The 21924-nt window shown below is 48.6% G+C and overlaps 1 protein-coding gene across 1 annotated transcript in view; it reads left to right on the top strand.

Annotated features, from left to right (window-relative positions):
- The first annotated feature begins 842 nt into the window (after positions 1-842).
- Positions 843-21924, top strand: part of DENND1C (DENN domain containing 1C) — a 61471-nt gene continuing 40389 nt past the window's right edge. The window contains exons 1-9 of the mRNA XM_048490386.1: positions 843-946; positions 6278-6342; positions 11593-11636; positions 11953-12002; positions 13945-14064; positions 15407-15476; positions 15579-15659; positions 19354-19449; positions 20057-20110. Coding sequence (XP_048346343.1) covers positions 930-946; positions 6278-6342; positions 11593-11636; positions 11953-12002; positions 13945-14064; positions 15407-15476; positions 15579-15659; positions 19354-19449; positions 20057-20110 — 597 coding nt within the window. The 5' untranslated portion in view covers positions 843-929. The remainder of the gene's footprint in view (positions 947-6277; positions 6343-11592; positions 11637-11952; positions 12003-13944; positions 14065-15406; positions 15477-15578; positions 15660-19353; positions 19450-20056; positions 20111-21924) is intronic.

The raw sequence follows: 21924 nt of genomic DNA, 5'->3' as shown, positions 1-21924 counted from the left end.
CACTTGAAACATCTTTGAATTGACAAAATCAACATCTGTCAAATTCAGAAGGCAGCCCTGCTGGGATCCGCACGAATACTACATGGATACATTACAACTTCCTAGGCCTCTGGGTGAGGCTCGAATTGTAATGAAGGCCAACAACCAGCTAAAGATCTGGCAGCTGTGAAATCAACCAACAACAATAATAATAATACATAAATAAACAAGGAACGGCAGATGTAACTCTGCTAGTCTGTAAAGCAGCATCCATTCCTCGAGTTCATGTGACGCGCCCCCCCTCCCCGTGCTCACCCCACCACTGCAAACCTCATGCTTCTTTCACTTGTGTTGGCTACAGTCCCTCCCTGTCATACACACATCATCAGAGGGTAGCTTCTACACATGCAGGGAGGGTGTCTCCAGGGGGTAACTAGTAGGTATGACCTATCAAAGGTAATGCCCCGCTAGCCAGTTTCCAGCAAGTGCGCTGGTCTTCAAAGAGGATGTTTGCAGCATTTCTTGCATTTCTCAACTGTGCTTCCCAGCAGTGCACGAGAAGGAGGAACCCAAAGCAAACTTAAAGAGACAAACATCCTTCGAGAGTAGACCTTTCCTCATCCTCACATGGTCAGAACTTGGAGTTCATCCCAAACTCCGCTTGGCCCTCTGCGATCTCAGGTGAACGCCAAGTGAGCTAGGAAGAAAGGCAGCAGGAGAAGTCAAAGACGTCCTCCCCACCCCCACAGCACCGCAGCCGAGATCGAAGGCCCAACCAGAGCATCTACTTCCTCTAACAAGAAGCCACACAGGAAACGCTTTTTTGAAATGCACCAAACCGAGCTACAGGCATTCTTTGCAATCTTCAGTCCTCCCCCAGGGATGGAAGGATGGGCTGTCTGGTTTGGAGCTTCCACGGGATGATGATGTAACTGAAGGAATCCAGGACCATGGGATCACGGATCAGGTAAGACCCCCATCCCAGGTCCAGTGGGGTGAGTCACAGGATGGGCCCCCATTTCCGCCCACTGTGATTTTTGCAGGGCAGAAAGTGAAGGCGCAGCTCTGGTCCTTTGGATGGAAGGAAACCTGAAAGATGTTGTCTCGCCAGGGATCTGAGAGAATCCCTTTCTGGGTCTCCCATGCTTGCTAAAAGCAATGCTTCAGCTCAGCTTTTGGTTTCCCTGAAAAGGCTGCTGCCCCAAACGACAGCGTGGATTGTTTGTCTGGTCAGATCCACCTGCTGAAGGGCGGCCCAAGAACCTTCTGAGAAATGGGAGCCCCACTGTGTTGGGGCCAAAGGAAAGACTTTTGGGAGGTGCGTGCCAGAATTCGGCAACTGTGGTTGCGACGACCAGGAACCCATATTGGTATTGGGGGGGGCGGGGGGCGTTTGACAGACTGACTGGAGGTCAAGGGAGGGAAAGCACAACCAACCTGAAATATCCAAGGCAGGAATGGCATCAGCACACCTTTGGGTGGGGCGGCTGCCAAGACCTGGTGGGCCCCACTGTTGCTGACTCTTTGATGCCCTCACTTGCCTCTTCTGCTGCCTGCTTGTGAGGGCTTTGGTACTCTAATCTGGAGGACCGGGTTTGATTCCCCGCTCTGCCACTTGAGCTGTGGAGGCTTATCTGGGGAACTAGATTAGCTTGTGCACTCCCACACATGCCAGCTGGGTGACCTTGGGTTAGTCACAAGTTCTTTGGAGCTCTCTCAGCCCCACCCACCTCACGGGGTGTTTATTTGGGGTGGGGGGGGGGAGGGCAAGGAGATTGTAAGCCCCTTTGAGTCTCCTGCAGGAGAGAACAGGGGGATATACATCCAAACTCTTCTTCTCTTTTTCTGTGTTCTCGGCTGCCTATGCTGGCTTGTGCTTTCGGAAAAGGGTTTGTGGGTTGTGGGCATCAGCTTTCGTGGCACCACAGGGGAAGAGGACAGCCAGGCAGTGGGGGCAGCTGTGGTTGTAGTTGGGGGGAGAGCTTGCAAGCAGGCAGAAGGAGGATGCATAGGTAGGTGGGAGTGCAGGGATTGTGGGCACGAAGGGGGGCCTGGGAGGAGGCATAGATCAGTGATAGCGAACCTTTTCGAGGCCGAGTGCCCAAATTGCAACCCAAAAACCCATTTATTTATCGCAAAGTGCCAACACGGCAATTTAACCTGAATACTGAGGTTTTAGTTTAGAAATAACGGCTGGCTCCGAGGCGTGTGTTACTCGGGAGTAAGCTTGGGGGTAGTTGGTGGCTTTGCTTTGAAGCAACTGTGCAACTCTTCCAATGGGTGAATCATGACCCTAGAAGGGTTTACTCAGAAACAAGCCCCATTGCCAGCAACCGAGCTTACTCCCAGGTAAAGGATCGCTTTTCTCCCAGGTAAAGGATTTAGTTCTTCGCATAAAAATCAGTGGGTTTTAACAGGGTTACCTACACTGCTTCCCCAAAACCAGGTCTTAGGTTTAATGCTAATAATCGAGCCCAGCGGCCCAGGCCAGCCTAGATGGAGGGGGGGACTCTGTGCGTGCCCACAGAGAGGGCTCTGAGTGCCCCCTCTGGCACCCGTGCCATAGGTTCGCCATCACTGGCATAGATGGACCCCCGAGAACTCTCTGCCCAGCCCCCCCCACCTGAAACTGGCCCTGTCCCAAGGCAAACAACCAAGCACTTTTCTCTGCAAGACATTCAGCTCAGGGGCTGAGAGTCACACCACTGGTGGATAAGGTTCCCCCCTCCCCCACATCAACTCCAGGGTTTCTCTCAGAAGGTGAGGGTTGCCAACTCCAGGCTGAGAAATTCCTGGAGGTTTTGGGGTGGAGTCTTGAGAGGACAGAGGCCGGGGATGGAGTTCAGCAGGAATCTGATGCCACCAAAGCTATCTCCCAAAGCAACCGTGTTCTCCAGGGGGACGGGTCTCTGTTGTCTAGAGATAATTTGCAATTCTGGAAGATCTCCAGGCCCGGCCTGGAGGTTGACAACTCCATGGAAGAGTAGACAGGAAGCAGTCAAGAAAGGAGAAAATAGAGGGCGACAAAATCCGTACCCTAATGACCCCACCTGTTCATGGGACCAGGTACAATTGTTCTGAGTTGTTTATCTCAATCACACTAGAGCTGAGAGAATCTTGTAACTGGGGTAAAAAACGGACCAAAAAGCTCACAGCGTCACAAATATTTCTAGTCTCTCCCAGCTCCCAGAGAGTTGTTTCTGCATCCTTAGCCTAACTGCCCAATCCCATTGCTGGATTCAGTCAGGGAGGGCATTCCTGGTTCTTAAGAGGACCAAGTTAATATTTCCTTGTGTGTATGTGTGTGTGTGTGTGTGTGTGTATGTGAGTGTGTGGGACTGAGGCTTTCCCCCAATTGAGGTGGAAGAACCAAAGCATTAGGGACTCACAACAGGATCTCCATAAAAAGCAAGATTTTGACACCTAAAAAACCAGCCCAGTGAGAAAACCAGGAGAGATATCTTCTCTCAGACCCAATAGTTTTCTGTTACACGGAAAAATAAATAGGGAGGCATTTTTTAAAAAAATTAATGCACATATTTTAGTTCAGGGGTCCCCAACATGGTGCCCATGAGAGCCGCTGCACCTCCCAACACCTTCCTGAAACCTGCTAGGTGTTTTCCGCGAATGGGTGGGTCTTATGCCCCACAAGGCTTCCGATTGGCCATGGGAGATTTGATTGGCTGTACAGATTTTTAAAAAGTTGCTTCAGCCGCAGCGGCCACCACAGCACAAGGATCTTCACTGCATTACCATGTGTGTTTGCAAAAGAATAATAATTAAACCATGTGTTCATCTAAAAAAGCATCATGTTAAACAGAGCTTCTGCCTAAAATACTGAAGATTCACCATAAGCGTTGTACCTAACTTCAGTCTCTGATTGGTTGTGGCTGGCTCCGCCTTTTGTGATCGCCATTTTGTGGTTGCATCCAACATTCTATGTCAGATTCCAAAGGTGGTCGAGCGCGCAAAAAGAATGTGGACGTTTGCTTTATTTCTTTTTAACTTTAAACATTCTCAAATTGATGTATACAATAAAATCACTCCTAACAGCTAACATGGGGAGCTCTGCTGTCTCACAGGGAGGCCTGCCTGGGAGATGGCAGAACTCAGAAAGAGACACCCACCATCTTCTCAGCAGCCACGGAATGTGGCAGAACCCAGGCACAGGTTCACAACCTTCCTGTGAGTTAGGCCCGAGTTGAAGTTCCATTACAAAGGAGATGTGCAAGCCCTCTCCCAAAGCCTTCTGGCAACGTTAGGTTGCCAACTCTGGGTTGGGGAATTCCTGGAGATTTGGAGGAGAAGTTTGGGGGAAGGCACGGTTTACGGGGGGGCGGGGGGGCTCAGTTGGGTATCACGGCGTACAGACTGCTTTCAAAAGAGCCATTTTCCCCAGGGGAACTGATGTCTCTCATCTGGAAATAAGTTGTAATTCTGGCAGCTCTTCAGTCTCTGCCTAGAGGCCGACAACCCTACTAAAACCCTATTTGGTTCTGGAGGGTTTTCCGGGCTGTGTGGCCGTGGTCTGGTGAACACAGCCACGCAGCCCAGAAAACCTTCCAGAACCAGTTGAATCCGGCCGTGAGAGCCTTCGACAATAAATAAAACCCTATTTGCTTATATCCTGTCTTTCCCTCCGTGCACCTAATTGGTAATCCACAGTAACATCAATCAGTAAACTGTGAAACTGATTGGGAAGAAAGGCAAGATGTAAGGTTTGCAATTGAATACATAACGCAATTAATAAATGCATAAACCAACACCTGAAACAGCTTGAAAAACACGCTCTGAAGAGCTAACCAGCAGCAGAGGCAAAAAGCAAAAATCTGTTTCTACTCAAAAGCCAAAGGTTGTCTTTGCCCGAAGAGAGCAAGGATAGAGTTCACCAGACTCCTTGAGGCAGGGAGTTCCCCAGGCTGGGTGTAACAGCTCCCAAAGCCCTGCATGGCCTGATCTCCTCCCTCCCTAGTATTTTAACTATCGTAACAAGCTTCGTTAGTTCAAGGAGTTATTTGCATGCTGGTTTTAGGGGCTTTTAGGTCAGAGTTTCAATGTTGTGCCTTTTAAAGTGTTGGCCACCTTGGTGGCCCTGTGGAGGCAGAGAGGTGGGGGTAAACATCTTGTGCATAAATAAAATAAAAGGAACATTTTCCCCACACACTTTAGGACAGGGATGAGGTCTTCAATAAATGAGATGTCAAGGCAAGTCATACCATTGTTAAGGAAGGAGATAGACAGGGGGAAAGTATACAGAGAACAAAAAGAGAGAAGTTATTCCCACGTGGGAGACTAAAGGGGCCAACTGTGTGCGGAGGATTCTTGTCCCCTTCTCCGTGGCACAACCTGCCCTTCAAGGTCGGGTGGCTGCCTGAGGCTCAGCTCAAGGATTCCTAGCCTTGTGGTTGCCAACCTCCAGGTGGCCCCTGGAGTTCACTCAGATTTCCAACTCATCTCCACTGATAGAATCATAGAGTTGGAAAAGACCCCAAGGAAAGGCCATCAAGTCCAACCCACTGCCAGGCAGGAACACTAGAGCCATAGCAAGAAGGAAGTGCGCCCTGCGCCCCGCCATGCCCCCGCCCACCCTGGAACGCTCCGGAACACCCCCGCCACACCACCACACCGATGCGCAGCCAGTACGTCACGCCCCCCTTGGCGCTACGCCACTGAGGCAGTCGTGGAGCTACAAGGGGGAGTGGGGGTGCGCTGTGCACTGGGCGCACGCCTGGGGGCATGTGAAGCAATCGCCCCAGGCCCCTCCCCCTTTCCCCCGCCCCGCGGCACCCCCCACCCCCTTCTCACACTTACTTTAGTTCCTTTCCTTTTTCAGAACTTTTTCAGGCTGCAAAAGGCCTGTTTGCAGTATAAACGGCCTGAGGAACTGCAGTTCCCAGGAGACCTTGGGGCTCACAAGGTCTCCTGGGAAGTATAGTTCCCATCAGGCCGTTTTTACTGTGAAGAGGCCTTTTGCAGCCTGAAAAAGTTATAGAAAAAGGAAAGGAACTAAGGTAAGTGTGGGAAGGGGGAGGCACAGCGGGAGCGGGGCAGGGTGCTGCGGGGGGCCCGACACGGCGCAGTTTGGCCCAGCTACGCCTCTGCAAACGCACAATCAAAGCAGATGACGCCCGTTCCACTGGAGGAAAAGGCAGCTTTGGAGAGTGGATCCTGTCCTCTCCAGACTCCACCCCCAAATCCCCAGAAATTACCCAACCTGGAGTTGGCAGTCCTACCAAGCGCTTGTGTTTGCCAATTGCTAGATAGCCCCGAGTCCACTGACTGTCCTCACCTCCCCCAGGGAAAATCCCGAGAAGATATTCGACCTGTTCTTTGAAGCTGCCTGCCCAACACCGGAGGATTATGGTGAGTTCTCTCTGTCTGTTGTGGTCAAAGAAAATTTTAAAAGGTTGTTGAAGGTCTGAGCTGAGCACAGGGGAGTACCCCCCAGGGGGACATATGGGGTGAAATGTCCCCGGACTGCAGCCATTTAGTCACACTCCTCCTCATCCCCCCCCCCCCCCGGTCCATTCAGTGACTTCAAGACCTGGTGCAAAAAAACATTGTTTGGTCGTAGTGGGGGAGGGCAGCAAAAAACTCAGATTTTGCACCAAGCTACATTTTCCCTAGATATGTCTCTGGCTGACCATTAAACACCTTGGAAGAAAGGCAAGGTAACAACGGAAGAATTTAACCAGGATACACCCAACTTTCATACAGGTGTCTTAGGCTAAAGAGAGAAAATGAGTGGGAAGGTCAGTTGTACTAATGCAAATAACCAGAAGTGACATCATCACACTGATGGGACACTCTAGGAAAATTAGCGTATTGCTTCAATGCAATGACATCACTTCCAGGTTTGTCCTAGAAGCGATGTCACATCATCACTCCCAACAGCAATATCCAGGGCCTCTCTCCCCAACCCTTCGGGGGAGGGCGGTATACAAATGCAATTAATAATAATAATAACAATAATAACAACAACAATAACAACAACAACAACAACAACCCTGCCTTGCCAAGTGGCCTCTACAATTGGGGACAGCTGCCAGTAGGTCTACCACTATTGAGGGCAACCAGGCAACCCTACATCTGGTTATTCACTGAAAATTATGTCACACCATCAGCATGACATCATTTCCCCCATCCCTGCCCTCGTCCCTCTCTCACTGGTTGCCAGTGTGTGCAGTGGTGGGATCCAAAAATTTTAGTAACAGGTTCCCATGGTGGTTGGATTCAAGCTGTGGTGTAGCGCCAAAGGGGCTGGGTGGGGCACGACGGGGGCGTGGACAGACATTTTGGGGGCAGGGCATTCCTGGGCGGGGCTGTGGCAAGGACGCAGCCGCTGCGCCGGTCCTTGGGAAATAAATGCACGCAGGCTGCCACACACGCCGGTGCACCTCCTGCTAGACTGCTTCAAGTTCTGCGCGCTACTGCTGAGAGGAGGGGCGTAACGAAGGCAAAAATCACGTGGCAAAATCACCAGTTAGTAACCCCCTCTCGGCACACACCAATAATTAGTCACCTACTCTCGGGAACCTGTGAGAACCTGCTGGATCCCACCTCTGAGTATGTGTCTGTGTCGCATCAAAATGGTATGAAGTTGCAGTTGGATCCTTGTAAATATTGCAGTTAAAATAAGCAGATTAGGGGAAATTGTGTCCTGCTGAACTCTGCAGCAACAGCACTACCAATGGAAATGAGTCATTGGCACACAAAAACTTCCCCCCTCCCTATCACAGCCCCAAACAGCGTGAAACTCTTTCATAATCTCTTTTCTTCCTTCCTATGAGTAATTGGTCATCCACCCAAGAAGAAACACACAGCACATAGCTTGGATTTTGAAAGGCCACAAAATAACTGACCGCCCTGCAGCATCACCCAAAATAAGCCCCAGACACATTATGTGAAGGGCAATGGGTATATTTGGTATATATAATCCTGTCAAGCAAAGTTGCGAGCGGAAATGTGGATTGTGCGCACATCAAATTAGAATAGTTTATCCGTCAAAAGACCAGCCGTTTTTCCTCAGGAGTTCATAAAAACATAAGCAGAACTTTACTTAACCTGAGAGAGAGATATACATTATATACACTATCACAAATAATAGTTACACACACAGCTCATGGTTTGTTACAGTTTGGTTGTGTTACAATATCTTTTACTATATAGTCAGAGCACATTTCTATATCATTTGGTTTACAGAAGTATACAGAGCACAGAGCACATCTTTTCTCTTAGTCAGTCAGGCAGTCTCCTAGTGTGTGGGGAGGGAACAGAACACTACCAATGGGTTTTAACTGTCACCTTTAGAATGTTCGTGCAACTTCCCAGAATTCCATGCTGCTCTTGCTGCTGCTGCTTGCAAAACAAGGCTGGAAATTCCAACATTATGGCCTTCTGGGAAAGGTTGGTGGTTAGAATGCAGCCAATGCCTATAATCCACAGGGTGCTTCTCTTTGACTTTGCCTGGTGAAAGGCGGGCCTAGAGAGAGACACCTTCTGGATAGCAGCCATATAAAGTGTCTTCAAGTTGCAGCTGACTTATGGAAACCTCTCATGGGGTTCAGAGGTGGTTAGAAGTGTTCAGAGGTGGTTAGCCATTGCCTGCTTCTGCATAAGAAGAAGAAGAAGAAGAGTTTGGATTTATATCCCCCTTTCTCTCCTGCAGGAGACTCAAAGGGGCTGACAATCTCCTTGCCCTTCCCCCTTAACAACAAACACCCTGTGAGGTAGGTGGGGCTGAGAGAGCTCCGAAGAACTGTGACTAGCCCAAGGTCACCCAGCTGGCATGTGTGGGAGTGTACAGGCTAACCTGAATTCCCCAGATAAGCCTCCACAGCTCAGGCGGCAGAGCTGGGAATCAAACCCCGTTCCTCCAGATTAGATACACGAGCTCTTAACCTCCTACGCCACTGCTTCTCCTGAACTCTGATCTTCCATTGATGGTCTCCCATCCAAGTACTAACCAGGCCCGATCCATCTTAACTTCCTAGGTCTGACGAGATCAACCTAGCCTGGGCTTCCAGGTCAAGGCAGATGAACAGATGTGAACAGATTACAGGAGTCTGTAATCCAAAGTAATACAGATGTAGGAGCAGCAGTGGCATAGGAGATTAAGAGCTCGTGTATCTAATCTGGAGGAACCGGGTTTGATTCCCAGCTCTGCCGCCTGAGCTGTAATGAGCTTTATGAAGAGGAATTCAGGTGCTCCTGTACACTCCTACACGCCAACTGGGTGACCAACTAGTCTAACTTCTCGGAGCTCTCTCAGCCCCACCCACCTCACCCACCTCAGCCCCTTTGAGTCTCCTGCAGGAGAGAAAGGGGGGATATAAATCCAAACTCTTTTTCTTTTGCCATCGCTTGCCTCTCATGGTGACCCTGGCCTTCCATTGGTGGTCTTCCATCCAAGTTCTAACCAGGGCCAACTAGGGTTGCCAGGTCTGGGTTGGGAAATAACTGGAGATTTCGGGGTGGAGTCTGAAGAAGACAGGGTTTGGTGAGGGAAGGGGCTTCAGAGGGGTAGGATGCCACAGAGCTCATGTTCCAAAGCGACCATTTTCTACAGGTGAATCGATTCCTGTCACCTGGAGATCAGTTATAATGGCAAGAGATCACCAGCCACTATCTGGAGGTTGGCAGTCCTGAAGTCGACTCTGCTGAGCAAGTGGTGGGAACCGGAAAGCAGACTATAAGCTGGGTCTGTGTCTCCAGGGGCAGGCCCATGTGCCACAACCCAGATGCAGCCAAGGCAGGAGAGGAGTCTGTAATCCAAAGTAATACAGATGTCGGCAAAACAGGCAACTTTTAGAATGCCTTTCTCCTGAGGGAAAACAGGTTTAAACTAGGGAAAAAATATTTTAATGGGGAGACGAACCATAAAATAAAGCCTGCCCTTAATAAATGGGGACAGTTGGTAATGTATGAAACCTTGGGGTAGGACACTTATATTTATTTAAAAACTGCCTTTCTCACTGAGACTCAAGGCGGAATTATGCAGCATTATGCAATGCAGTTGAATAGCATCAGGCATCCATAAGCCAGGGTCCCCCCAAATGGTGCTGTCATGATCTGGCAACTCACCCCCAATAACCAGGCTCGGAAATCGGTTTATGGAAGGGACAATGCAAACAGGATACAAGCAAGACTTGCTGGGATTAAGTTTAATTACACAGCCTCTGGGTAATATCACTCTCCCAGCCCCCCCCCCTCCAGCCCCCTCTGTCCCAGCATCTCAGCAAGGTGAAATTGCTAGAAACCTCTGGTGATCACTAGAAATCTCTACAAATGTTCTCAGGCAGTGCGGCGCTTCCCATGCCAAAACGGGAGATAAGGGCCAGGAAGATGGGGGAAACTACTGTGAAGCAAGGAATTAACAGCATATTAAGGGCATTCATTGAAAATGCTGGCGGGAAGAATTAGGACTAATAAAAGGAAACACTTCTTCACGCAACGTGTGATTGGTGTTTGGAATATGCTGCCACAGGAGGTGGTGATGGCCACTCACCTGGATCGCTTTAAAAGGGTCTTGGACAGATTTATGGAGGAGAAGTCGATCCGTGGCTACCAATCTTGATCCTCCTTGATCTGAGATTGCAAATGCCTTAACAGACCAGGTGATCGGGAACAACAGCCGCAGAAGGCCATTGCGTTCACATCCTACATGTGAGCTCCCCAAGGCACCTGGTGGGCCACTGCGAGTAGCAGAGAGCTGGACTAGGTGGACTTTGGTCTGATCCAGCTGGCTTGTTCTTATGTTCTTATGTTCTTAAGCCAGGGTTTCTCATGGTGCCACCTTCTCCTCGCCCACTCCAGAGTTTCATGGCAAGAGCCAGAAAAGAGATCTTGACAGGTGCCTGTTTTGCCCAGCACGGCTTCTGGTTGACTATCGGAGATCTGGTTGGCTGTGCAGATTTTGAAATAAGTTTCTTCAGAGGCAGCTGCGGCCACAGCAAATAGATCTTCACCGCGTGACTGAAGATATGCTGCGTTTATGCAAGAGAATATTTTCCAGCAATAAGTTCATTTTAGAAGGTGTTCTGTCAAATGTTCAAGAGTTACTGCTTGTGTGTAACCTCTCTCCCTGATATTTTTGTGGTTGGTTCTGCCTGCTGCAGCAGCCTTTTATGGTCGCACCTAACAGCCAGTATCAGAATTCCTAAGGTGCTGCAGGCTTAAAAAAAATGGGGTACTCTCTCAATAAGCAACGCAATAGGACTAGAGTTCCAAAATTTAGAAACAATGCAAAAAGTATACAGTGTGATAGAAAAATGCCAAAAAAGTGACAGATGATTCCACTGGTGGACTGTCACTATAAAAATTTTCTTCCTAATGTCCAGCTGGTACCTTTCCACCTAGCCCCTCCCCTCGAGCAGAAGTATAAGGCAAAACAGGAAGTGCAGGATAATACATACAATGAACAGTAGCACAGGCTACAATCCTATTCCCTTTGTAAACACGCTGCCCTGAATGTTAAGGGTTAAAGTATCAGCTGAGGTCTTGGAGAGGAATGGATTGATGCCTGTGGTCTCTGTGTCCATGTAGAGCCCTTGTGGATGGAATCGGTCTCCCTGCATGGTCTGTTTCCCTGCTCATTCTCTTCTCTCTCTGCAGATTCCCAAGTGCTTCGGCAGTTCCCTCTGGAGTTTGAGGACCAGGTTTGTACTTCCTTGTATGACCACTGCTCTTCGCTGTCATACAGCATCTCTTCTTTCTCTGAAGAAATAGCCATTGATGGGGGGGCATTGCACACTGAGGGAACCACCGAGTCCAAAACAGGCCCATGCCGCACAGCTGTTATTTACAAAGAAAAATATTTGGAAGCTCCAAACCGAGGGCCTCCACTCCTGGAGTCATTGGGGGAGGACACCTTTCCTCCCCAAACCCAGTCCTCCAGGAATGTCTCAACCTGGAGTTGGCAATCTTAGGTTTTGCTCAGACTGATGTCTCGGTTATCTCTCTCTCTTCTTGCAGGAGTCAATTCAGACACTGCCCAAATTTTGCTTCCCATTTGATGTCAAGAGGTATGTGACAGGTGGCATTTACATGCACTAGAAATGTATATTTTCAGACTTGCTTTCCCATGAAACATAAATTTATTCTTGATGCTTTAACAATGTAAAATGCATAATGTATAACTGAGCTTGTAAAATTTGTACTAACGGTTTTAAAAAGCATCTCATTAATTCCAGAAGAACTGGGGGAGGGCAGCTAATAAATATAAAAAAATTCCAGCAGAAGAAGAAATAGAGTTGGGGGTTTTTTTCTCCCCAGCATTCCCCATTATTTTCCAGATCTTCCCAGCAGAAAAAAATGGGGGTGGGAGGAGTCCGGGGTGGGGGGACTTTATCCCCATGAATATTTCTGCTTTTTCCATGGGCCTTTATATCTGTCAAGCCCCGGAACTGGACCAATACCGGACTCAGTGATTACAATCAGAAGTCTCTTATTGTCAGACAGTGGCATGACCCTAGAACAGTGGTGGCGAACCTATGGCACTCAGAGCCCTCTCTGTGGGCACGCGCAAACAGAGTCAACTACCCCCCACCCCCACCCCCACCCCCACCACCTAGGCTGGCCTGGGCCTCTAAGCTCAATTATCAGCATTAAACCTAAGGCCTAGTTTTGGGGAAGCAGTGTAGGTAACCCTGTTAAGCGCTGTTAAACCCCACTGATTTTCATGCGAAGAACTAAAGCACAATCTTTTACCTGGGAGTAAGCTTGGTTGCTGGCAATGGGGCTTGCTTCCGAGTAAACCTTCCTAGGGTCGTGATTCACCCGTTGGAAGAGTTGCATGGTTGCTTCAAAGCAAAGCCACCGACTACCCCCAAGCTTACTCCCGAGTAACGCACGCCTCGGAGCCAACCGTTTTTTCTAAACCAAAACCTCAGTATTCAGGTTAAATTGCCGTGTTGGCACTTTGCGATAAATAAGTGGGTCTTGGGTTGCAGTTTGGGCACTCCGTCTCGAAAAGGTTCGCCATCACTGCACTAGAAGAAGCCGGTTCTTAACACTGGCTCTTCTAGCACCCCTCTTAATGCCTCAAAGGGCCCCCCTTCCGTCAGTCCCCAGAAACATCAAAGCAAAACATTACAAAACAGGAATGAGACGATTGTTCATTCTCAAGCTGACGTGGAAGGCTATGAGCCCCACTGGCACTCGGGCTGAATCTACATACTACAAGTGACAAAGAACAAAGGCAGCAGGAAGCCATGACTCAGGGGGGCACATTACCATGGCAGAAACAGGGCCCCGTTTGATGTCAGGCACGCTACCTGACAATATCTCTGATATGCACACACTTCATACATGCTCCAAGATTGCTACACGGTGAACCAGTGGCCCCTGCCAAAGCAAGCACCTGCATATTATTTCTACCCACTTTACTTCTACCGATTTCTACCAATTTGCACACATCTGGCAAAGTAGGCGCAGTGGTATGTGCAGTGGTGGGATCCAAAATTTTTAGTAACAGGTTCCCATGGTGGTGGGATTCAAACTGTGGCATAGTGCCAACGGGGCTGGGCGGGGCACGACGGGGGTGTGGCTGGGCATTCCGGGGGCGGGGCTGTGGCAAGGACGCTGCCGCTGTGCCGGTCCTTGGGCAGGAAACGAATGCACGCAGGCGCAGGCTGCCACGCACACCGGTGCACCTCCTGCTAGACTGCTTCAAGTTCTGTGCGCTGCTGCTGAGAGGAGGGGCGTAACTAAGGCAAAAATCACGTGGCAAAATCACCAATTAGTGTGTGCCCTCTCGGCACACACAAATAATGAGTAACCTACTCTCGGGAACCTGTGAGAACCTGCTGGATCCCACCTCTGAGTAGGCCGTAGCCCACAAAAGTGGCTGATGCAATTAATTTGTTCAATCTAAGGAACTAAAGAAGTCTTGGCCATTTCATCTGGTTTGTCATACTTCCCTTCTTCGCCAACGTCTCTTAAACATTTCCCCCATTTCCTAACCAGGGTTAAGGAGAGCCCGGCAGTCCAGCACTTCACGTTTGCGCTCACTGACCTGGAAGGGAAACAACGCTTTGGCTTCTGCCAGCTGGGGAAGGGCTTCCACACCTGCCTCTGCATCCTCAGGTAGGAGGGTTCACCTGTGATCCTGTCCTAGGGGCAGGAGTACCACCCCCTCCCCCAAGGAGCCAAACTGATTGGCAGCTACCAACCTCCAAGTGCTAAATATTTCCTTCTATTACAATTGATCCCCAAGCGATAGAGATCGGTTCCCCGGGAGAAAACGGCCCCTTTGGAAGGTCGGCAGTCTGGTGGGTCCTGCACAGCACACATAACGTCTTCAGGCCGTTGTAAGTAGTGTTTTGGGAAAGAACTTCGCACAGAGCTCTTCCCCAAAGTGACTTAAGCCTGATCTATTCCTCTCAAGCCGGGTTTTTAAAAAATCACTAAACTGGCAATCTTTTTGCAAAATCCCGGGTTGAAGACCCAAACGCAACAGGCCGGAGACGCTTCATTCATCCTGCCCACCAACCCATCCCCCCCCCCCCTTTTACTTTCGTGTCTGCTGCTGTCCACCATGTCGGGAAGGTTCTGCCTGCCCTCCCCCAAGCATGTTTTCTCCCCGTGGCAGCAAGTAGGTCCACAATTTCTCTCGGAGATCTGCAGTAACGCATCCCTCGTTGCCTGGCCATTGCAAGAAGGTCCCTTTTTCTTTTTGTAAAATGTTGTGTGTTGAACCTGCAAAACTCTGCAGGTGCAGCCAATCGGACTGCAGGGAAATCGGCACAACTGCAAGGGCTCGTTTCTGCCTGCCTTCACGGCTACGCAGGCGCTGCAGAACAAACTTAGAGAAAAGAGAAGCGCTTTCGCACAGAGGCGCGAAAGCAACCCGAATTGTTTCCATGGGCTCCAGTTGCTTCCTGAAAGTGTAAATGGCACATGTGCAAAGGGAAAAAAAGGAAAATGGGTTCAATATATTGTCGAAGGCTTGCACCCTTTACTTGTTAACAGACAATGGTTCTTTCCCCCACCCTGGACACTCCAACAGGTATATATACTCCACTGGCTTTCCATTCCTACTATCAGATCCTCTGAAGATGCATTCAGCCACAGATGCAGGAGAAACGTCAGGAGAGAATACTGCTAGAACACGGCCAGACAGCCCGGAAACCACACAGCACCCCAGAAAATGGGTTCATTTATAACAACTGCAACTCATCATAAATATGCTGTGCAGAATCCACACTATATCCCACTGACGTCTCTCCCCATCCTAGGTCCAGTCATCCTTAGCTGTCACCCCGCCCCCCCCCAAAAAAATCTCCAGGTGTTCCTCAGCCCAAAGTTGTCAGCCCTCTTACCAGCAGCTTTCCAGAGGTAGAGAAGGATCCGTCTCAGCTCTGCTATGGAGATTCTTTCCACACCGCAGCTGGTGCTCTTCATTAACTGTCCGTTCTGCTTCCTACAGTTACTTGCCCTGGTTTGAAATTTTCTACAAGATCCTCAATGCCATTGCTGACCACTTAGCCAAAAAGCAGGTGAGAACAGGGATTCTGGGTCCATTTCCAGGCTGGGTCAAATCTTCCCCGTCTCACCCGCTCCCCATTCCCACAAACTCTGGTCTTTCTCTTCTCGCTTAGTTCACCGAGCTGGACGAACTCTTATCCAGGCTGTATCTTCACCCTGTGCCGAAATTCAACAGCTCCGTCAGCCTTGAATTTGTAAGTATTCCCTTCTCAGACAAGTTAAAGCCTAGAAAAGCCCCCGGCTGTTGTTGTGGCTTCCCAACATTTTTGTTGACAAGCTGTGTGACTTCCATGCAGTCTGTTTGTCCCAGCTCAGCTGCTACTGGGAAGTGGGGGGAAGAAGAAGAAGAAGAGTTGGTTTTTATACCCCACTTTTCCTTTAAGGAGTCTCAAAGTTTCTCCCTACTTCTCCCCACAACAGATGCCTTGTGAAGTAGATGGGGCTGAGAGAGTTCTGATTGGCCCAAGGTCACCCAGCAGGCTTCATGTGTAGGAGCAGGGAAACAAATCCAGTTCACCAGATAAGAGCCCAGCCGCCACTCATGTGGAGGAGTGGGGAATCAAACCTGGTTCTCCAGATTAGTGTCTGCCGCTCATGTGGAAGAGCGGGAAATCAAACCTGCGCCTCTGGATTGGAGTCCATTGCTCTTAATCACTGCACCACTCTGGCTCCTACTCCACTCTGGCTTCTGAGAGGCCTGGTAACCCAACTTCTCCCCTTCACAGAATCATTGTGCTTCTGTGCACCGCCGAGTCTCCCCCCTCCTGCCCGGCCACATCTTTTTTGCAGTCCTTCTCAAACCTGCTTTGCTGTGATGCTTTGGGAAAGGGGATGGAAAAGCTGAGATTGCAGCACCAGTAAAGTCCACCTCTTCCCAGCCCCCCCCCCCACACACACACACACACCGGAGCCATATCCCATGGCCCAGTCCTCTGCAGCGGATTTCCCCTCTGCCATTAGAGCAATTGGCAATGCCTCTAGAGCAGATGATATACTTGTGGAATACAGCATCTTCCAGCAGTTGGGGGTCGGCTCATGTCATTACCTCTCTCTGGCTCATTCCACACATGCAGAATAATGCACTTTCAAACTGCTTTCAGTGCTCTTTGAAGCTGTGCGGAATGGCAAAATCCACTTGCAAACAGTTGTGAAAGTGGTTTGAAAACGCATTATTTTGCATGTGCGGAAGGGGCCTCAGTTGGGCTCCTCCACACAGTGTGTGTCCCGGGAGCTGAAGGGGCATTTCCACAACTGTTGTGGTCACAGGAGTAAAGAACCAAAAGGTTAAGATGGGATTGGGTCTTTTAAAACGGAAACTGCTATGTAGCAAAAATAAAACGGTGTTTATTCAAATTAAAATCAGACTATCTTAGCAAAAGGCTTCCCCCTAAATAGGCTTCCAAACATACATCAGTGAAAATCGTAACACATAAAGTCTGATGCAACAAATTTAGAACCAAATGCGATTTGGCCCATAGGCCTTCTTCAGTGGTCAAAAATAATGTTACAAAATATTACAATCTGACAAAATGTTTAATATTGACGGTATTTGGTAATCCAATCCTCTAAGTTTGACTACTGTTAATTGTAGGTCTTTCTGTGACAGCAGTAATGATGGAAAATTCTTCTACTACTGACAGTTTGTGGTTGACAAATTAGTTCTGCTCTATTGAAATTCAGATATCAGCCTCCCGCCCTACTGTGAATAAAGAAAAATGTGTATTGTGAATATATTCTGAGAACAACAACTATGGCCAGTTATGCACAAGATGTCTGTTGTCTAGGCAAATGTCTGCTGCAGCAAGGTTTCTCGTAAGGACATATTTCCTCTAGCCCTGCTTTCCCTTTCCATTCTCTCCACAGCAAGCAAATCCACTTATAGCACGATTTTAATTTTGCTTCGCTGCCAGAGCAGGACAGATTTGCCAGTGGGCACAGCTTTGCCCTGAACCTCTTCCCTCTGCCTGAACCTCTTCCCTCTAGTCTTAACACACACACCCCCACACACACACTTCCTCACACTGCTTTGCATGATTCCCCCTCACCCTCGTTCTTTTGCGGTTTTGCAGTTTGCACAGCACCATTACTCCCCAATCACTTCCCACCACAAAAGACAATCAGTGTTCGCGTAAAGTGTACAGATACTGTACTCCAGACTTTTCTTTAATATATTGTCGAAGTCTTTCATGGCTGGAATCACTGGGGTGCTGTGTGGTTTCTGGGCTCTATGGCCGTGTTCTAGCAGCATTCTCTCCTGATGTTTTGCCTGCATCTGTGGCTGGCATCCTCTGAAGATACCAGTCACAGATGCAGGCGAAACGTCAGGAGAGAATGCTGCTAGAACACGGCCATTCAGCCTGGAAACCACACAACACCCCATTTTCTTTAATAGTTTGCCTTTTCAATCGATGGATGGATGGATGGATGGATGGATGGATGGATGGATGGATGGATGGATGGATGGATGGATGGATGGATGGATGGATGGATGGATGGATGGATGGATGGATGGATGGATGGATGGATGGATGGATGGATGGATGGATGGATGGATGGATGGATGGATGGATGGATGGATGGATGGATGGATAATAAGAATAAAGGTAAAAATTAAAGATTATAAAAATCAAAGCATGCGTGCATGATAGAGAACCCGTGAAACATCCCCACCCCACCCCTGGACTCAAGCAAAAAGTCAGCTGATGGGCAATGAATGACCGCTCCGCTGCAGAAAGGGCGGTGGATAATAATGCTAAACATTCCCCAAAACAAAGACTCCCCGGCCAATTCTCTTTGAAGTCGCGGAAACCTCACTGTGCAAAATCGGTCCCTGGCTGTTCTTGCCACGTCAGAGAGACGGCTTGGTGAAATGGTTGCAGTTTTGGACTAGGATCTGGATGAACCAGGTTCAAATCCCCACTCTGAAGCGGAAGCTTGCTGGGTGGCATTGGCGGGCTGCGTTCACTCAGCCCCCCCCCCCCCACAGAGTTGTGAGGATGAAATGGGAAGGGATGGAAATTGCCTAAGGAGAAGAGAATTATGTTAGCCATCTTGGGTCCCCTTGGGGAGAAAGGTGGAGTATAAGGCCCTTTCCCCACACGGGCGGAAACGAGCCTCCACCGGCATAATTTATGCTGGTGGAGGCTCACGGAACATTCACACGTTAGCGTGCGAGCGGCCCCCACTCCCCCCCCAGCCGGAGAGGTGGCCCCCTCCACTGACCTTCATGTCCAGTGTCACTCTGGAGGGCTGCAAGGTTCCCTGCAGCCCTCCAGGGCGATGCCGGATATGATGGTGAGTGGAGGCGACAGGGAAAGCAGCATCTTCCCAGCTGCGCGGTTCACACCACGCCGATGGGAAGATGCTGCTTTGCAAAAACCTCGCTTGTTTAGCGAGGTTAAAAGCAGCAGCTTCACTCCGCTTTTGGGCGGCCAGGACGGCAGCTCAGGGACGGCATTTTTGCCATCCCTGGGCCGCTGTATACCACCCGTGCGCAAAAGGGCCTAACTGAAATAAATAAATGCTGGGCTCAAATCCAATTGTTGTACTGCAGACCATCAAGGCTACCTTGTGAAATTATCTTCATGGAAGGTGTTAATTAGTGAACAGCTCTGAAGTAAATAAATACAATCTATCTTGGCCTCACTTGGGAAACATCTGGTGGCATTGTGGAAGGATAAGGATTTTTTAAGCAATTTTTTTTTACAATGTTCCATACTCTCAAAATACTTTTAAGAAGCACCTGAGCTAGTTTGAAATTTCACAGCTATTCTTCCTTCCTGGAAAACGTAGAATGGAAACCACACTGTTTGCCTCCTGGGCCTCTGACTTGGAAGGTCTTTATCTCATCATTCTGGGTCCTTTTTTAACCACTTGTTGTCCTGCAAGGACCCAAAGGTGACCAAATTGAAAATTACCACTGGAAAAGATCCGAATGCACAACACCAAGACTGGAGCCGGGATCTGGACTCCGGGTCAGCTCTGGTGAGTGAGGAATCTGGCATACGATAGAGATGACTCCATGGCTCTCCACATTCTGTCCTCTCATCCGCTCACCTTTGTGATGTCTCACTGCTCTGGCTTTCCTCCTAGACTTGAGCTCCACGTGCAACAGAAAGAGTTGGCAGAGCTCTGAGGGGTTACGCTGCACCACACCACTTAAGACTGCAGACAATTTGGGGGGTGCCATTTTTTGAATGCTCCTCTGCAAAAATCTTTGTTTTCAAAAAAAATAAACACCCAGGCATATCAGGGTGAACGGATCAGTTTGCTTCCTGCTGTGCTAGCTTTTTTTTGCAAAGAGTTTGTTTTTAACATCAGGGGAGCATGAACAAAACACAGTTTGCCTCACCTGCCGGAGGCGGACAGTACATGTCTCATAACTCAGCCACATAGTTCTGCTGCATGGACTGAAAACCTAACGTCTTTGCTTTCATGTCTACTTGGGGAGCAAACTCTGTCCCTGACTAATCTTGCACTCAGCAAATAGCTGTTAATGCATTTGGTTCTCACTGCCATCTGTACTAATTTTGCCTCCCGTTGGGCCCTCCAGACAAATCCGGTTTGCAACCTATTTTCCTCTCCCTCCCAGGCTTCCTACTTCATTGGTCCTGATCACAGCAAACTTCCCACAATTCCAGAAAGTGTAAGTCATGTTGCTTGCATCATGGACCTTTGGGGTGGGGTGGGGGATGAGGTATACTTTGCATAGATGTATACTTTGCAGAGGCGTAGCTGGGTCAGACTGTACCTGGGGAGGACTCTACATTTTTTTTAATGGAAACGTGCGTCTCAAAGAGCGTGTCAAAAAACGGACTGGAAAAATTATACAAGACACACGTATGCTGCTAAAGTGGCATTCAATGTATTACCCTCTTATATTTCTAATCATACATAAATTACAAGTGCAACAATGCTTATTTGTATTTCTATTCCAAGTGGACTTCCTTGGAAGGAGCGCAGGGATTTTCTCACGCGTGCTGAAACAGTTCACTCTCAGTTTAGTGCACACTCAAAACAGTCCAACGTATTAGTCCTGCTCTTCATATATTTGTATCCAAAACCATAGTCATAGGATATTATCCTGACATTTACAAAGTTCTTATTCTTCAAGAGTATGTTGTTATTCTGGATACGTGGCTGAAATCTTACGTGATCTCCTGCTGGAGTCCATTTAAAGGAGCCTTGTTGCAATGCGGAGAAAAATTCAGCAAGCAAAAAGTTCAGCAAGCAGAAGCTAGTCGCGTAACTAAAGCTTTTCGATGCCTTCTTCAGTGCAAATACGGAGCACTGAAGAAGGCATCGAAAAGCTTTAGTTACGCGACTAGCTTCTGCTTGCTGAACTTTTTGCTTGCTGAATTTTTCTCCGCATTGCAACAAGGCTCCTTTAAATGGACTCCAGCAGGAGATCACGTAAGATTTCAGCCACGTATCCAGAATAACAACATACTCTTGAAGAATAAGAACTTTGTAATTGTCAGGATAATATCCTATGACTATGGTTTTGGATACAAATATATGAAGAGCAGGACTAATACGTTGGACTGTTTTGAGTGTGCATTAAACTGAGAGTGAACTGTTTCAGCACGCGTGAGAAAATCCCTGCGCTCCTTCCAAGGAAGTCCACTTGGAATAGAAATACAAATAAGCATTGTTGCACTTGTAATTTATGTATGATTAGAAATATAAGAGGGTAATACATTGAATGCCACTTTAGCAGCATACGTGTGTCTTGTATAATTTTTCCAGTCCGTTTTTTGACACGAGGACTCTACATTTCCCACCACATAAGAACATAAGAACATGAGAACAAGCCAGCTGGATCAGACCAGAGTCCATCTAGTCCAGCTCTCTGCTACTTGCAGTGGCCCACCAGGTGCCTTTGGGAGCTCACCTGCAGGATGTGAAAGCAGTGGCCTTCTGCGGTTGTTGCTCGGGAGCACCTGGACTGTTAAGGCATTTGCAATCTCAGATCAAAGAGGATCAAGATTGGTAGCCATAAATCGACTTCTCCTCCATAAATCTGTCCAAGCCCCTTTTAAAGTTATCCAGGTTAGTGGCCATCACCACCTCCTGTGGCAGCATATTCCAAACACCAATCACACGTTGCGTGAAGAAGTGTTTCCTTTTATTAGTCCTAATTCTTCCCCCCAGCATTTTCAATGTATCCCCCTGGTTCTAGTATTGTGAGAAAGAGAGAAAAATTTCTCTCTGTCAACATTTTCTACCCCATGCATAATTTTGTAGACTTCAATCATATCCCCCCTCAGACGTCTCCTCTCCAAACTAAAGAGTCCCAAACGCTGCAGCCTCTCTTCATAAGGAAGGTGCTCCAATCCTTCAATCATCCTCGTTGCCCTTCTCTGCACTTTTTCCATCTCTTCAATATCCTTTTTGAGATGTGGCGACCAGAACTGAACACAGGACTCCAAGTGCGGTCGCACCACGGCTTTATATAAG

The sequence above is a fragment of the Sphaerodactylus townsendi genome, linkage group LG03 (assembly GCF_021028975.2).
Source record: "Sphaerodactylus townsendi isolate TG3544 linkage group LG03, MPM_Stown_v2.3, whole genome shotgun sequence".
NCBI lineage: Eukaryota > Metazoa > Chordata > Lepidosauria > Squamata > Sphaerodactylidae > Sphaerodactylus > Sphaerodactylus townsendi.
The sequence above is the reverse complement of the archived record's forward strand: the minus strand, read 5'-3'. Positions and strand labels throughout refer to the sequence as shown.